General features: G+C 31.1%; 2 protein-coding genes across 4 annotated transcripts; both read right to left on the reverse strand.

Moving 5' to 3' along the window:
* Nucleotides 1–3,081: 3,081 nt before the first annotated feature.
* On the reverse strand, nt 3,082–5,916 carry LOC100779635 (pentatricopeptide repeat-containing protein At5g09450, mitochondrial). The gene is made up of 3 exons (XM_003531485.5): nt 5,730–5,916; nt 5,262–5,520; nt 3,082–4,124 (listed from the first exon to the last, which is right to left on the reverse strand). Exons 1-3 carry the CDS (start codon nt 5,762–5,764, stop codon nt 3,231–3,233), a joined length of 1,188 nt encoding a protein of 395 aa, XP_003531533.1. The 5' UTR covers nt 5,765–5,916; the 3' UTR covers nt 3,082–3,230.
* Nucleotides 5,917–11,113: 5,197 nt separating this feature from the next.
* LOC100780170 (ubiquinol-cytochrome-c reductase complex assembly factor 1) lies at nt 11,114–15,364 on the reverse strand. 3 transcript variants are annotated; one of them, XM_014779062.3, is made up of 8 exons: nt 15,259–15,364; nt 14,975–15,181; nt 14,555–14,768; nt 13,379–13,545; nt 13,026–13,150; nt 12,768–12,828; nt 12,116–12,164; nt 11,114–11,418 (listed from the first exon to the last, which is right to left on the reverse strand). In XM_014779062.3, the coding sequence occupies exons 2-8, from the start codon at nt 15,125–15,127 to the stop codon at nt 11,339–11,341; spliced, it is 849 nt and encodes a 282-aa protein (XP_014634548.1). In that variant the 5' UTR covers nt 15,128–15,181; nt 15,259–15,364; the 3' UTR covers nt 11,114–11,338. The 3 variants fall into 3 exon arrangements, with proteins under 3 accessions (XP_014634548.1, XP_040874182.1, XP_014634547.1); XM_041018248.1 differs by having other exon boundaries at nt 12,768–12,834; XM_014779061.3 differs by having other exon boundaries at nt 14,975–15,300.
* Nucleotides 15,365–16,062: the final 698 nt, after the last annotated feature.

The following is a 16,062-nucleotide window of genomic DNA, read 5'->3' on the forward strand; positions in this document are numbered from 1 at the left end:
TTCAACAGATCTCCTCTTTGCCTCAATGGTTGCACATACCTAGTTTATTTCTTAAAGCTTCAAATCTAGCTTTTGGAAGAGCTTTTGTTAAGACGTCTGCACTTTGATCTTCAGTTCTACAGTAAATTAGTTTGACTTCACCTTCTCTCTGTGCTCCCCTTAAAAAAAAAAAAAACTTGATCTTGAAATGCTTAGTCCTGCCATGAAAAACAGGATTGTTTGAAATGGAAATAGTTGTTTGATTATCAACAAGAATTTGTGTAGGCTCCTTTTGTTCCATATGTAAATCAGCAAGTATACGCCTTAGCCAAATAGCTTGATTCACAGTTGCCACATATTCTGCCTCAGTTGTGCTTTGAGCCAGTATATCTTGTTTGTTTGAACTCCAAGAAAACATACCCGAACCAAAGTTGAAACAATAACTTGTTGTATTTTTTATATCATCAATGAAATCACCCCAATTACTGTCAGAATAACCATGTAACTGAAAATTCTGAGAGTGAGTGTACTTGACACCATAGTCTATAGTCCCCTTGACATATCTTACAATCCGTTTGACAGCTTGAAGGTGCACTTCACTAGCACAATGCATAAATCTTGAAAGCACACTTATTGCAAACATGATGTTGGGCCTGGTTGTAGTAAGATACATCAAACAACCAAAAAATTTCAGATTTTGCAAATCTGGTTTGTAACCAAACTAGCCTTCAGATGGGGTTTTTTTATTCAGCACTCTGGATGGAAACCTATTAAGCAAAAATACTACAATGCTTGCAGCCTCTGCCCACAACTTCTTTGGCAACTCCTTTTCATAAAACATACACTTTGTCATCTCTATGATATTTCTATTTTTTCTCTCACTTACACCATTCGTGGGGTGTACAATATAGTGAGTTGGTGCTTTATGTCAACTTTTTCACAAAATTTATGAAAAGTGTCATTTGCATATTCCTTCTCATTATCTGATCTTATTGTGCGTAACCTGTAACCACTTTGATTCTCTACCAATGCTTTATGTTTCCAGAATATGTTAGTTACCTCAGTCTTGGATTTAAAGAAATAAATCCAACAAAATCTAGAATAATCATTAATAAATGTAATATAACATCTATTACCATTCAAAGACGTTGTTCTCTAAGGTCCTCCGACATTTGTATGTACTAACTACAATTTTTGTGTTGCTCTCCACGTTATTTGGAAAAATGGTAATCTAATTTGCTTGCCAATTTTTGTTAGATTTTTTATTTAAAAAATTGTAATATTATCGCACTCCGTTCCATTCATTCCTATCTATCCATGATGATGAAAAATTAAGCATATCATATCTGAGATAAGAAGTTTCAATAAGCATAATGAAAATGAATTTTAAACATATTTTTTATACCAAAACCAATTTTTGATCCTAAAAGTTAAGGATGCATTAATATTTACTCGATTTAGGTCAATCAATTTATGTAATTAATGATCAACCGTATTTGATTTTTTAAAATTTAAAAATATATTATATATTACATATAATAATAATAATAATTTAATATAAATTAACATGTTAACAGGTTGAATCAACAAGTTTAAATATTAAAATTAGTGATCCAACTCAAATTATTTCAATTAATTTTAATCAATTAAGATTCACGCAGGACCCAAACTCTGGTTCATATGCTTGAGTAAAACACAAAAAAAAAACATATTTTCCTTAAATAAAAAAATTAATGTTAATTTTGATTTATTATACTTTCCCATTATTTCACTAAGTTTAAAAATTTCACTCTGGATCTTTTAAGTTTTTAAAATATCTCATTTTGATATTATTTTTTATCATTTGCGTAAGCAATTTTAGTGATTTTGTTACCTTCATAATTTTAAATTAATTAATTTAAAATAATCATGACTAAAAATCTGGTAGTGGTGGTTGTTCTTTGTAGTTTGTCAGATCTGTTGTAAAATTTTCTCTGTAGGTATTCAGATCTGGTAGTGGCGGTTGAGGGGAAGTGGCATGGACGGACTGAGCCAGATCTGGGTTTGCGACAGAGGATCCACTACTTGCGATATTGGTGGCGAAATTGTTCTTCCTATGCAGATTGCTGAACGACTCCAGGGTCTGAAGCTTGGTTGATTAGAAAAATGGCTCTATGTTGGTGTTTGGGGGAAGGAGAAAGGTGAGAGACTACGATGTTGTATAATTTTTAGGTTTAATTATTCAATTAATTTTATAATTTGAAAGTGATTTTTTTATAATTTTAATTTTAATTTTTTTATAGGCAATATAATTTAAAGATAATCTTTTTAATTTTTATGATTTATATTTTTAATAATATTATTAATCATAATTAACTATAAAATAATTATGAATAATTTTTAAAAATTTATTTATTTTAAGATAATTTGTAATAAAAAAATAATTGGTATTTTATAATTAATTTGTAAATTATATATATATATATTAACAAGAACTAAAAATAATTAAAATACAAATTATAAAAATTAAAATACAACTAAAAAAATTATTTTTAAATTATAAAAATTTAAATATAAATTATAAAAAAAATTCTTTCAAATTATAAAGACAAAAAAATACAAATCATAAAATTATAGAAACTAAATTAATAATTAAATTTAATTTTTAAAATTTAAATTATTTCAAATTTTAAAATGAACAAGATACTAATGATTCTGATGGAAATCGAAAAAAATATCAAAATAACACTTTAAAAACTTAAAGAATAAGAATAAAATTTTTAAAATTTAATATATCAAAATAAAATAACTCTAAAACAGAGAATTAAAAAGTGACATTAAATCTAAATAAAAATAATAATTGAGGAATAAAAGTTCCGGCAAAAAGATAACAGTAAAAGTTGGAAAATATTCAATTTAACAACTAGTTCTAGAAGAATGAAAATGCAAAACACATCCAAATTTTTAGGAAGAAATATAAAAATACCAGCAGCAATATAACTACAAAATCAGAAAAAGGCGAAATTAAAGGTTCTCACAACATCAAAGATGCTGCTAGCCAAGGGCACCATAAAAATGAAAAAGCTAGAAGCAATGATGAAATCTTGTACATCCACAAAAGCATTGCATGACATCCATTCGCTCAGCATATTTATTCATTCCAGGTGAATTAGCAAATTGCGAGTAAAATATATTTTCCCTTCCGAAGGTTGCAAAATTGATCTCAAATCTATATATATTCTATATTACATTCATGCTCGGAGAACTCCTAGTTAATCACTTCCAAGACTGAGGTTCTTCTCAATGAGAATCATATTCAAGTTGTTGGCTATTTCAGCCAAGCCCATGTCCCTAAAAGCAACCATAATCTTTTTACAGGCAAGCATATCAAAATCCGTGGTCGTTGATTGCTTCCATTGATCAATAACTTCACCCACTTCTTTGGTATGACCAAGCATCAGATAGGAAGAAATGATGCAGATGTAATTCCTGCTAATCATTTTCTGTTTGGTCATTCTTAAGGAATTCCATATCTGATCAAGTTTATCCTTACTTCCCAACCCACCGTATAGAATGATTAAGAAGTCATAAGTTATCCATTGCCTTTGGGTGATCCTTTTCTCAGTCTCAACAAGTGTGTTGGAACTTGCGTTATCAAGATGACCTACACTAATATATATATTGGCCAGGTTCAAATATCTTATCCAACTTTCATTAGAACCAGCACCATGACTCATTTCATCAAGAATCCTCCTAACTTCATCAATATTAAGAATGGCGGCACAGTAACTTATCCATAGATTGTAAGTAAAGATATCAGGGGAAACCTTTTGTTGTTTCAGTTCTTCAACAACCGATGGGACCTTTTCAAACTGCCCCACTGACATGTAAAGAGTCATCATTTCGTTGTAAGTAAGGGCATCAAAGGAAAGGTTTGAATCCTTTATCCTTTGATAAAGTTCCTCAGCCTTTTTAGTCAATTTTGCTCCTGCGTAAGAATGGAGGAGTGCTGTGTATGTTTCAGCAGTCTTTGTAGCAAGAGGTAGACCCTCAAAGTAGCGCTCTGCAGCATCAATGCCAAAAACTTTGGTAGTCAAATCTATGCGGGCTGCATAATCAGAGTCTGATAACTCGTATTCCTCATGGCTAACCATCCACTCAGATATCTGCAATTATCAATAATCACAAATTGCAAAAGCTATAGATCCAACTGAAAAAGAGAGCAGTATTCATAAATCATAATAAATTGTTCCAAGTTAGATGCAATCTTATCACTAGAAAATAAACAAAACTTTTATATAGACGAGGAGCCATTGGAAGTATTTCAGATTGATATAAACCATACAGAATATATTCAAATATCCGAATAACATTATTCAAATATATTCACTTCGGGAAACTTCTGTAGTGTTGTGTGATGGCCTCATTTGCCAAAGGCCTAACTCAGTACTGAACAACATCAAAGAACCCTCATTCCAACAGTTATAGGCGCTACAAAAATAAGTAAACCGAACTACCTTAAGATCTTTCTTTCTTCTTCTGAACCTTAAAAAAACTACTAATAACAAAGCAAATTTCACTCACATCCCTTGCAATTTCTTCGAAAGTCACATGAAACCTTTTCCTTTTTAAGTTTTAACTCAACAAAAAAAAAAAAAACTTAACATGAGAACACAGTGTAATGTGTTTCTGAAGTAACAGGGATATCAAGGTAATGTATTTCAATTTTCAAACAATTAAGAGGGTTATTGTCCAAAAAAATACAACGGTATCAGTGTGAATTTCGAAGAATCCACAGGGATGTCAGTATAATTTACTCTTAATCAGGATAATAACCAATCGTGGAAATTCAGTAACATGCTCTAATTTGCTAAAACAGAAAAAAGATTCAAAAGCTTGCATTTGCATGATCTGCTGGGTGGCCTTCAACAGATTTTTTCTTTCTTCTACTTTATCTTAACCATTTGCGAAAATTATCCCCTTTCAAGGTTTTAAAAACTGTGATTTTGGCCACTTCAAGGTTTTTTAAACTGTACCGTGACCGCAATTGGGACCGCATAGGTTGCAATTGTCTGCAATTTGACACGATATCAACAATTGTCCGCAATTTGATGCGATATCAACAAACGAACCACAGCTGATATTTAAAACCTTGACTATCCCAAATCCAGCATCACAGAACTAAAATAAACTTTGCAGAAGTCGTGGAGCAAAAAAGTTGTTTAAACTCCAATCATGTGTTATACTCTAATTCAGCAATGGAAAGAAGGTATGAATGAGAAAGGAAAGGGTGAAAGTGAAACCTCCAAAGCGTGTTTGTAACGTTGAGATCTTCGAAGCTCTTTGGATATATCCCGAAGCTGAGAGAGCGTAACAGGATTCCCTTGGAGGACCCATTTCTGAAGAACGTTGGTGGCGCTTCGCTTGGGGAGCCTAAGCCTGAAGATTCTGCTCCTTAGGTCATCATCAACACCTTCCACACTCTCTTCCACCAAATCACTGCTCACAGCACCCGAAGACACGAATCTTGTTCGGTTCAGGAGACAAGCCAAACCGCTATTTCTGCAGAATGAGAAGATGCAATTTTGAGATCAACTAGCGATACCCAAAAATTCAAATATGATAGGTTGCCGAGAAAGTGTGGAACTTGGTTATGATCCGATTGTGGGGGGGTTTGAAAGCTCGATTAAGATGCGGAATCATCAAAATTGCAATTTTTGTGTTGTATTTTTCTCGGCAACCAAACAGAGAATATGAAAAAGTGAGCTTACCGTCTGAGAGAGAGGAAAAGTGAGCAATGCGCCATTGGCGGCGTTTCTCAGAAGTTCTCACTTACTCCCTTCACCTTCTAAGTACTGGATCATTTCATACAATATGCTTAGACAACACCAATTAACTAAATATTTGTTTTATTGTTGTAAACAAATTTTTTGGGATAAACTGAAATTTGTTGTTTCTTTTTTTACAAAATGAAGTTTGTGAATCATTATATTTATCTTAAAATTTGTGTATCGCATCTTAAACGACTCTAATTTATAAAAAAAAAAATTTAAGAAATATAATATATATATATATATATATATATATATATATATATATATATATTCTTCCTCTAAAGAAAACTATAAATTCAATTCCTATTATAAAATATAAAATATACATTACATGTAATTGTTGTCAAATAAATATATATATATATATTAATATTTTTATATATAAAATTATAAGTAAATATTTCAACTCTAAAATAAATAAAAATAATAAACTTTAACAATAATTCAATAAACTAACATAATCCACGATTTATATTCAATCTAACATAAATTCATCCAATACAAGACATAAATTCTTAAAATAAAAATACTTAAAAAACATAGAAATAGTTCATATATTCATTAATCCTCTAATAAAATCATCTCCAATATTGCTATTGGTGCCAACCATTTCGGGGACTAAATAGATGTTTTCCTTCTAGTTCCACATTTAAGTAATAAATGTCATCACTGACCCCACCTTCTTATCTTTGGAAATGTTGCCTGTTAAATTAGAATCCCAATTTTTTCCTAGAAGTTTATTCCCCACCCCACCCATATTCCCATATACAAGCCAATTACAATGAGCATTTTTAATTTAGATTCTCGGTTTAGTTTAACCTACACAAGAGGTAATGGAAGCTAGCTAATACAGTTTTCAAATGACATTGGATACATATAGAATTGATCTGTGTCGATGTCATATTAAGCTACAACAGTCAATGGCTGTGTTGTATTTCATCTTCTAGATCATATCTAAAACACCAAATAAATGTCTAAACCAAAAGGCAATATTGCATGCTTGATCTAGTCGACATTTAACCATTTCGCAGTAATAATAGTGATGTATACCATAAACATCATTATGGAATATGGACACCATAAAAAATATCTAAGTAAACAAAATAAACCTTCCAGTAGTCGACAATAGCACCCATGTATGCTATCCTCAATTGTCGGAATGTACTCTTTTTTTCTGAAATTTTGAGCTAAAAGAGCATTACTACAAATCCAACGCAAAAGAAAAAAGGTTAAATTAAAAGAATTGGGTCCCCACACTTTACATCATTTCTTGTTTGCATCCCTACATGAATAAACTTCACATTCTGGTCACTATATTGAAAAATCTCACTAAATGTGTCTAGTGTAACTATGTAAGCCGTAAGGACCAAAAAATATTTTTTTCCATGTAAAGACCAAAATCTGCACATTACAGAGGACAAATTGTAATCGTTACTTGTGGTTCATAAGCAGAGTCTCAACAATACTGCCATTGGAGTGAGCCTTATCAGTGAAAAGGGAAAAGCAATTGACATTTGACCAAAATCAAAAAGGGGGAAAAACTGAAAAACACTTCGCCCACCCACAATCATACTCTGGCACCAAACGTCTCCCTTCACCGTCGCACCCCACCATCGCACTTTGGCACCTACCGCGTCCCAGCAAGAATCCAAGAAGCACGAACCAAATAAGTAGCTACAGTCTGCAGAACTCGAACAAGGCACGAGTCTATCGAATAAGCAGCACGATGCCGTTTTGGGTTTTTTTTAAACTCGCAGGCTTGTGGAAGACTCACGAGTCTACCCAAACTCACCTGAGTTTGTGCTAACGAGGACGAGTCTACTCCATTTTTTACTTTGCTTTCGATTTAACTCGTCAAGGCTTAGTAGAATCGTAAAATCATGCGATTCTACAATATAAAACGTGAGTTTGACAATCATGATTGTTGTCTATAGATTTCCAATACCAATTGAGTTTAAAAAAACACAATCATTAGACCTTCAATGTCTTTTGGATGTTAATTTAGCTTTTACCTGATGATTGTTTTATATTATAAAATATAAATAAATTATAAGTTAATAGATTAATATTTATTAGAGGAATAGTTTGAGTATTTGTTTATAAATAAAAATAAGGAATTTGATTTTGATATAAGATTAATCATGAAAACAATTATATTTTATGAAAAAATATAAAACTATAAAAGAAATATTTCTTTAATGTAAATTAACCCATATACGAATTAGTTATATGTATATGTTATTATATCTTTAACCCTAATTTTATTGTCTTAACCCTCATGCTTAATATAATAGTACAATTCACATCTACTTTGAGGTTGATTTTTAAGCTTTATTTTAAAGATTCTCTTAGCTGAAGTGACATCTATATTGAGGCATGTTATTATAATTAGGGGTGTTTGTGGTGCCGTTTTATGTAATTTTGACTTAAAATTAGTTTAAATCAAACAAAAAAATTGTGCAGTGTAATTTGGTTCGATTTAGATTACTTATGAAATCCAAATCAAACCAATCTTTTGGAGTTTTCAGTTTGATTTTTGCTATTTGAAAATTCTATTATTGAGTATTATAAAAATGCTTAAAAAGTTTGTTATAATTGGACAAAACTTAATGTTTCAACTTCAATATACTTGAATAATAATCATTCAACTTAAATAATAAATCATTAAACTTAAAAGTAAAAATAATTCGTAATACTTGCTTTCAAGTTCTAACGACTAAATTTTTTAAAAAAAATAGTAAGTGTTGTTGTCGAAGAGAGTCACTGCCGCAAACATAGAGAGAGCCGCATGGAGTGATTTTAGGCTTTCAATTTAGGATTTCACAAGAGATGAGAAAGTGAAAGATTGAGTGTTAAGTGTTTTGGCCTTAAATGTAGACGGAGTGTAAGTGTTGTCATTTCATATAAGCTTAAAGTTACACTTTCCTATACGTATATGACTAATATGAGTCCTATATTAAACTAATGAGTGTGGTTCGGTTCAATATTTGCGTGTCAAACCAAAAATTGAATCGAAACGCATGGTTTGAAAAAAAAAACAAACAAACCAAACCAATGCCTTTCAGTTCTTTTGCAGTTTGCATTTTTTTTTTGGTCAATTTTCAGTTTAACGCTCAATTTGGTTTGGTTCTGAATACCCCTAATTATAGTATACACAAAAAATATATTATATTTTAAAGAATAACATTCCTAAGAATAATATAAACATGAATGTTGTTCATGCATAGTTTTTAAAATATATTTTTGTTAGATTTTAATATTTTAGGAAATATAATTTTAATATTCAAATAACATCATTAATAGTATAAAGTACTTTTATATTTTCGTCCAATGATAAAACACTGTTAATATGAATTTTAAAGTAATTATCATAAAAATCAATAAATTTACCATACATAATGAACTGCGATTGGATGACGGTGTAGAACTTTTTATTTGATAAAAGTATTTTTCAAAGCAAGTAACAAATATGTAAATCTCATCTTTATAAGTTTTTGGGTAAATAACCATTTTCATCATTGAAAGTGTATAGCGTTGACAAATCCATCTTTGAAAGATGAAAAAATAAAATTTAGTCCTTAGAAGTGTAAAAAGTCAAACAAATTTGTTTCGCCGTTAACTTTCATCTCTTAACATTAGAGAACTTGTGTACATGACATGTAGGGACAAAAGGATCATAAAATTGATGCTTGTGTGGACATAATGACTAAAATTATTGACGAATACATCCCTAAATTCAACAACTTATTGATATTTTCATCCTTAAAAAATACAATTTAGTGACAAATATATCAACGAAATATATAAAACTTAATTAGTTGATATCAGTAACAAGATAGATGCATCAACAACACATTAAACTTAAAAGTTTCTAATTTTGTTATTACAAATATTTTATTATAATGTATTAAAATTATAATTATATTTATAATATCAACTGATCACAGAGAAATTAAGACTCGAGAAGAGATAAGGTAGAGATAATTTCTCAAATAAAAATCAGTTTGTCAAACTTAAATGAATCATCCACAAGTAGAAAAAAATAAACACAAGAGGTTTAATAACCAAAACTACAATATTTTTATAGATTTTTCAAGTTCATTTAATGACCACTTATATAATTATGTATTATAACTATAATTATAATGTATTATAGTTTCTCTAAGCTCAATTTGTAAATATTTATTATAATTATGATGTATTATAACTTCCCAAACTGTGTTAGTCACCACCCATATAATACATTATAATTATATAAATACCATTACTGAAAACTATAGAAGTACTGAAATTCTGGTTGTTAGACTTCTCATGTTTATTTTTTTTTCTACTTGTGGATGATCCATTAAAGATTTGACAAACTATTTTTTTATTTGAAAACCTACCTCTGCCTTACATCCTCTTGAGTTTTGATTTTTCTATGATAAATTGACATTATAAATATAATTTTAATATATTATAATAAATATTTACAATAGCAAAATTAGAAACTTCAAAATCTAATGTATTGTTAATAAATATATCTTGTCATTGATGTCAACTAATTATTTTTATATATTTTATGAATATATTTGTCAATCAGTTATATTTTTTTAAAGACAAAAATGTTAACAAGGTGTTAAATTTAGAAATGTATATGTCAATAACTTTAGTTACTATGTCCACCTAAACATCAATGACAAATTTTCTAACGCCAAGAGATGAAAGTTAACATGGAATAAATATGTTTCATTTTTTATATTTTTTAGGACTAAATTTTATTTTTTTCCTCTTTCATAGATAAATTTGTTAATGTCACATATTTTCAAAAATAAAAATGAGTATTTACCGTAAGTATTTTTTTCCTCCGTCAAAAAATAAAAATAAAAATAAATGAAGTCAACAAGTTTAGCCCATCCCATGGCAAGTCAGTCTGTCTCGGGCTACTAAAAATTCAGGCTGAACTGGATCAGACTAAATAAGTTAAAGCTTAAATTTTATGTTTTTAACAACCGAACATAAGTCATACATTCGGCTAATCGAGCCAAGTCACTGACCCCATGTTGAGAACCCTACAAATACTATGCAGACCTTTTGAAATAAAACACTGTTGGTTGTCCAGCCTTGCCTTCATAGCATAGCGTGTTTAGAAACATGTAATTTATTGCCATAAAAATTCTGTTTTAACTTTTACGGCAAGCGTGAAAAAATCACTGGTTAAGAGTAGTATAATATTGCATTGTATTGAAAATTTGTAATGTCTCAAATAACAAAGGCAAACCATTGAAGCCGTTAAAGCAAAGTAAAGAGGAACAGATGACCAAAAATGAGAAAGAACAACATTTTTCAGTCACTTCTGCCCTTTTTCTTTTCTCATTTTACAGGGCAAGAATATGAGAGTTCTAGTTTCTGGGCACCAAGCTAATCAAGTATAATAAAAGCCTTACGGAGAAGGACATGAGCTTTATGTCATAATTATTCAACAATTTTTTTGTAAAAAATAAATAAAATAAGAACAGCGTGTATTTTCAATTTGCTAAATCACAAATTTAGAAATCACCACTTCATCATTGAGGCCCCTTTCCGCTTCTGTTCTCATGCTTCAAAGAGGTGAACATAAAATTCCCTGAATATAGTGCTTCTTTATCTGCCAATTCAATAAAACCAGGAATTAAAAAAAATGAAAAATAATATTTCCATGAGATCTGCTAGAATTCCATCATTAACATAGCTTTCAAAGTTTCATGTATTCTACGGGTAAAACAACTAAGATGCATCATGGATTATTCAAGTTCAAAATAACTTTTCATTTTTCTTAGGGAAGTCATAACTGATAAGTGAAATGATCATTGGAGAGCGTTATGTAAATATTTAATGACTTAGTAGATATTCTCTGTTTTCAAACTAGATGATCATCAGAGACACCAATGAAATAACAGTTCGTGTTGAAAATGGTCTGGTTAAAAGAGGGATTGCAGTCCGAGATAGTAGTAAAGCAGGAAATTCAGAAATATTGAGATAAGTAGCATATGGCTATCAACTACAGAAAAACTATAAAAAAAAACATGTATGAAACTTGACAAATTGATCAAAATATTCTATTGGAATTAAAGCTGAGTTCCTTGCAGATAATACTGTCCTACTATCTATAGCCTTGAAACCCTTTTTCAGGGCAAGTTTTCAAATGAAACGCTTGTGGTGTGATAAGGAGCTCACCAGCTCACTTTACCACCAAGGATAAAGCAACAGGCATTGACCCATCGATTTTCATCCAGTTCATGATCAATAATGTAATACACGTACAAACAATTCTCTCAGACAAGTACAAAACAGACAGTGTTTACCTGTTAAGGTCATGCAACTTACTTCACGGCGAGCATATCTGGCCATCGCCTATATAAAATATTAGTTCAGTATGAATGTGTGGGTACTAAATATAAATGAGGAAAATAATGAAGGATTGTGGAAACAACTTAAAGCATTGGGCATTTAACTAAAATGAGAATGGCAAAGCATAGGAAACAAAGAAACAAAATGATGATGGCTATCCTCATTGGAAACAATTCTAGGCAAAGTTGTAAATTGGTAATCAATACAGATTCAGGATAGAAGGCCCCTCACTCAGTTGTATCTACTTCAATAAAGGTGATCACTATCCTCCCCTAGTTTGGCAAAGAAACTCCAGTATAATGGTAATATGTCAAAAAAATTGATCAACTATAAAAGGATGAATAATTGAAAAGTTAAGTCATGCCAAAATATTAACCCAGAGTGGAGGCAACTGGTGAATGACGGCAGGTTACGAAGTAACTTCAATGGTGAATGGTTAACAACTTAATATGAATAAGTTGTATCACTTAATTTACAAGTTGCCCCTGCATGTTTTGGCTTAGCTTGAATTACCAGGGAATAGTCCCATCCCAAAAGTCTACAATAGAAAAATCACACTATATTTTCCACAGATATAATGAAAAATGTTACATCATATAGACATACCTGTACTGATTGAGATGCAGCAGCATCTGGTGTTGAAGAACCATCTTCAGAGAATATATTCCTGAAACCCCGAAAATGAAAAGCAAAACAGATGAGAATAAGCTACGGATATAAAGAAAGTAGGTACTACTAGACTACTAGGTGGGAGGACTGAGTCTTCACTGATTCAATATCCAAAACAGAGAGAAGCGGAGAAAGAATTGATCTAAAGTTTCCTACTTTCAACAGGTGCAGGGTTAAATTCAGATTAGTACCTACCTCCATATAACATTAGAAAAATCACCCGGTTTAGCTTCTGGAAGTATGGCAGTATCATAAGCAACAATGTTCCCATAAAAAATCTTCTCGAGCTCTTTCATCCACTTAGTCAGTAGTAGGTTAACCTGCCATTTCAAATTGAATGATCACAATTTCACCAATATAGAGGTCAGTCCCCAAACTAGTTTGGAAAAATTGCAAAGAAGGAATTTATGGTAAAATATTTCCAGTTAACTATTAATGGATAATGATGTCAAAATAGATAATTACTTAATTGTTTCTAATATATTATGGAAAATTTCCACAATGTACATTGCTGGTGAAAATATATCTACTTATAAATGAGTACTTACTCCAGCTTTAGAGACTCTTAGCTCCACATCATGATTGTAAATCTCATAAAGGTACTGGCCAAATTCAACACCCTCATTTCCCTCTTGCTTCAAGCGACGCAAACATAACCACATATGAAGTACAAGTAAAGAGAATGTTGTTTTGAATGTTTTCTCCAAGTTAAACACTGCAAGCAGCAGGAAGAAGTTTAGAATGCTAAAAGATCAAACACTAGTTTGATGAGCACTAATACAAATTAAACTCCTCCCACGCCATGATTACTCAATTCTAATTGTGGAAGTGTATATCTAATCACTGAGACACAGTGGCATTAACAAAGTGAAACTTTCCCTATCAAGCATAAAACAGCTACCTTTCTTTAAATTCAAAAGCAGATAAAAAGTGTCAACACGAGGAAATATCATCTTTATAATTCAATCATAAAATAGCCACAAAAATATAGTTTTTAGTTTATTAAAATTCTTCCATCGGAAAATATGTTGTCTAAAACCCCACAAGAAAATATAGAACAAAAAGAAAAAGAAACATTACAACCAAAGTACTACAAAAATAGACACTCTGACAACATAGTTTTTAAATCTCTATATATTCACAAGGGAACTTAAAATAAACATAAGCTAAAGAAAGAGCAGAGGGAAGTGAAGTGAACAGTTTTGTCCCATAACACACACAGAGGATGAATTTATCTTTAAAGTTCCATTCACAAATCCAGGAAACCTTGTCTTCATCTTCTACCAAGTACAAGTCAGCAAGAATTTAAAACATAGTAAAAATGGCTACAAGTCTCCAATATACCAGAGACTCACAACACACATATGTCTGATACATGGTTTTGAATTGCAGTCCGCAACGTCAAGGTATTTTGACTCTCCGCAACCAGATGGCAACTGCAATTGTGACCAAATCAGCTGCATTTTCCCGCAATTGCTGGCAATATAAAGGTTTTTTGGTTCACCGCAATGCAACCGCAACAGCAGATGCAATTTAAAACCATGGTCTGGTGTTTTATATTGTGCAAAGATCATCGTTTGTTAAATTATGCAACCTAAAAACCAGCCTAGAAGACTGAATGGTGAGATATAGGAGAATAGGCACGCAAGTAAGCCGTGGTGTGTGCATAAATGCATCTGGGCTACACTACAACCATAATTTATATTGCTATGAGGAGAATGGACCTTCATAAATGGGAGGTTTATCAATTTGAGAAACAATTCTTCGGTACACAACATTAGCGCCTCGAATTGACTTGCTCTGCTTACTATAAAACAGCATGAGCTTGAGCATGAAACGCTTGATGCCCTGATAATCAGGTTCTTCAGCTTTGAGGGGTGAGTCCCGGGGCAGGGCCAGCGAACAGGGCTTAGACCAAAACATTTTGTCAAGTTTAACCTGCAAAGTAGAGATTTTTCTGTTAGCAACACCGAATCAAGAGTAGTTCATTTCCATTTTTGTTTTGCGTAGTTCAAGTTACTGTTGAAAATATAAGGTTGGTTGAGGGATTAAGAAAGAAGGAAAGGAAACTAACAATATTAACAAGTAATATTTGTCATAAAAAAAAAATGGTTGAAAAGCGTAGGAAAGTAAAGTTTGCATACCACGGGGGGTTGAGGTTTATCCTCTATCGTTGTTGGCGCGGGTGCAACCCCGGCGTAGCTTTGGCGCGTGACGTCCTTCACGAAATTCAAATGACTCTGCTGCGATCCAAATTTGGAGATTGGAGTAACTGCTTTGCTCCATCTTCGCAACATTCTGATTCTGAATCAGAATCACAGCTTCTTAATTGATTGTGTTATGCACACAACCTACAGAACACAACGAATATAGTGATATACGCAAGTGAAAAACTACTGAAAAAAAAGGTTTCAATTTGAAACCTTACTCTCAAGTCTCAACACAGACTAAGGCAACACCAGCGGCGAACAGAAACCCAACTTAAATGGACTTGGTATTAACTGGGACTATGATGGACCAGGTGGACGTGACCCACTGGCCTGTTAATAGGTAAGGTTAGTTTTTTTTTTAACATTAAATGGTCAAATTCGTAAGGTAAGAAATACAAATTTAGAATTTGAGTATACAGAAAGTACAATAAATTAATTTTGTTGTTAAACTTATGAGATTATTTTGTCATTAAATTATAATATTTAAAGACTAATTTAATAATAAATATATTTATCGAGAATTAATTTAACTTTAAATTACAGGATTTAAAGATTTAATTGTTATTAAATTATCTACAGGGTTAATTTATCGTATTTTTGCTTATTCATTAATTAAATTTAAATTTTTCATCTTTCAAGAACTAATTTATTAATATTTCACACTTTTAATAATGGATTTGACTATTTTTTTTAATTATGATCTAGTTCCTTTGCTATGATTTGGTTGTGTGGAATCAAATAAAAGAGAAAAGAATTGGAGAAAAATGAATTAAAGTACTGTAATAAAAGTATGGGATTCATATGAAATTTTAAAACCAAATACTAATTCTTCTCTATTTGAACACAACCAAATCATAGCTTTATTTTTTTTATTTGCATGTGTCAAATATTATGAAAATTTTGCCATATAGTACTATCACACCTTTTTTATTTGTTAAAAAAAAATTGAATATTTATTGGGTGTTTACACCTTGGGAGAAATAAAAAATAAAAGACAAAAAAATAAGTGATTAATTTAATTG

The sequence above is a fragment of the Glycine max genome, chromosome 8 (assembly GCF_000004515.6).
Source record: "Glycine max cultivar Williams 82 chromosome 8, Glycine_max_v4.0, whole genome shotgun sequence".
In the NCBI taxonomy this organism is placed as follows: Eukaryota; Viridiplantae; Streptophyta; class Magnoliopsida; order Fabales; family Fabaceae; genus Glycine; species Glycine max.

Excerpts from the sequence above, each read along its gene's own strand:
- LOC100779635 (XM_003531485.5), bottom strand. The coding sequence starts at position 5,764 with ATGGCGCATTGCTCACTTTTCCTCTCTCTCAGACG. Across the intron at positions 5,521-5,729 it reads CTTTTCCTCTCTCTCAGACG|AAATAGCGGTTTGGCTTGTC; the intron begins GTAAGCTCACTT and ends CTCATTCTGCAG. Across the intron at positions 4,125-5,261 it reads GTTACAAACACGCTTTGGAG|ATATCTGAGTGGATGGTTAG; the intron begins GTTTCACTTTCA and ends TGATAATTGCAG.
- LOC100780170 (XM_041018248.1), bottom strand. The coding sequence starts at position 15,127 with ATGTTGCGAAGATGGAGCAAAGCAGTTACTCCAATCTCCAAATTTGGA. Across the intron at positions 14,769-14,974 it reads ATAAACCTCAACCCCCCGTG|GTTAAACTTGACAAAATGTT; the intron begins GTATGCAAACTT and ends TCTACTTTGCAG. Across the intron at positions 13,151-13,378 it reads TAAGAGTCTCTAAAGCTGGA|GTTAACCTACTACTGACTAA; the intron begins GTAAGTACTCAT and ends TTGAAATGGCAG.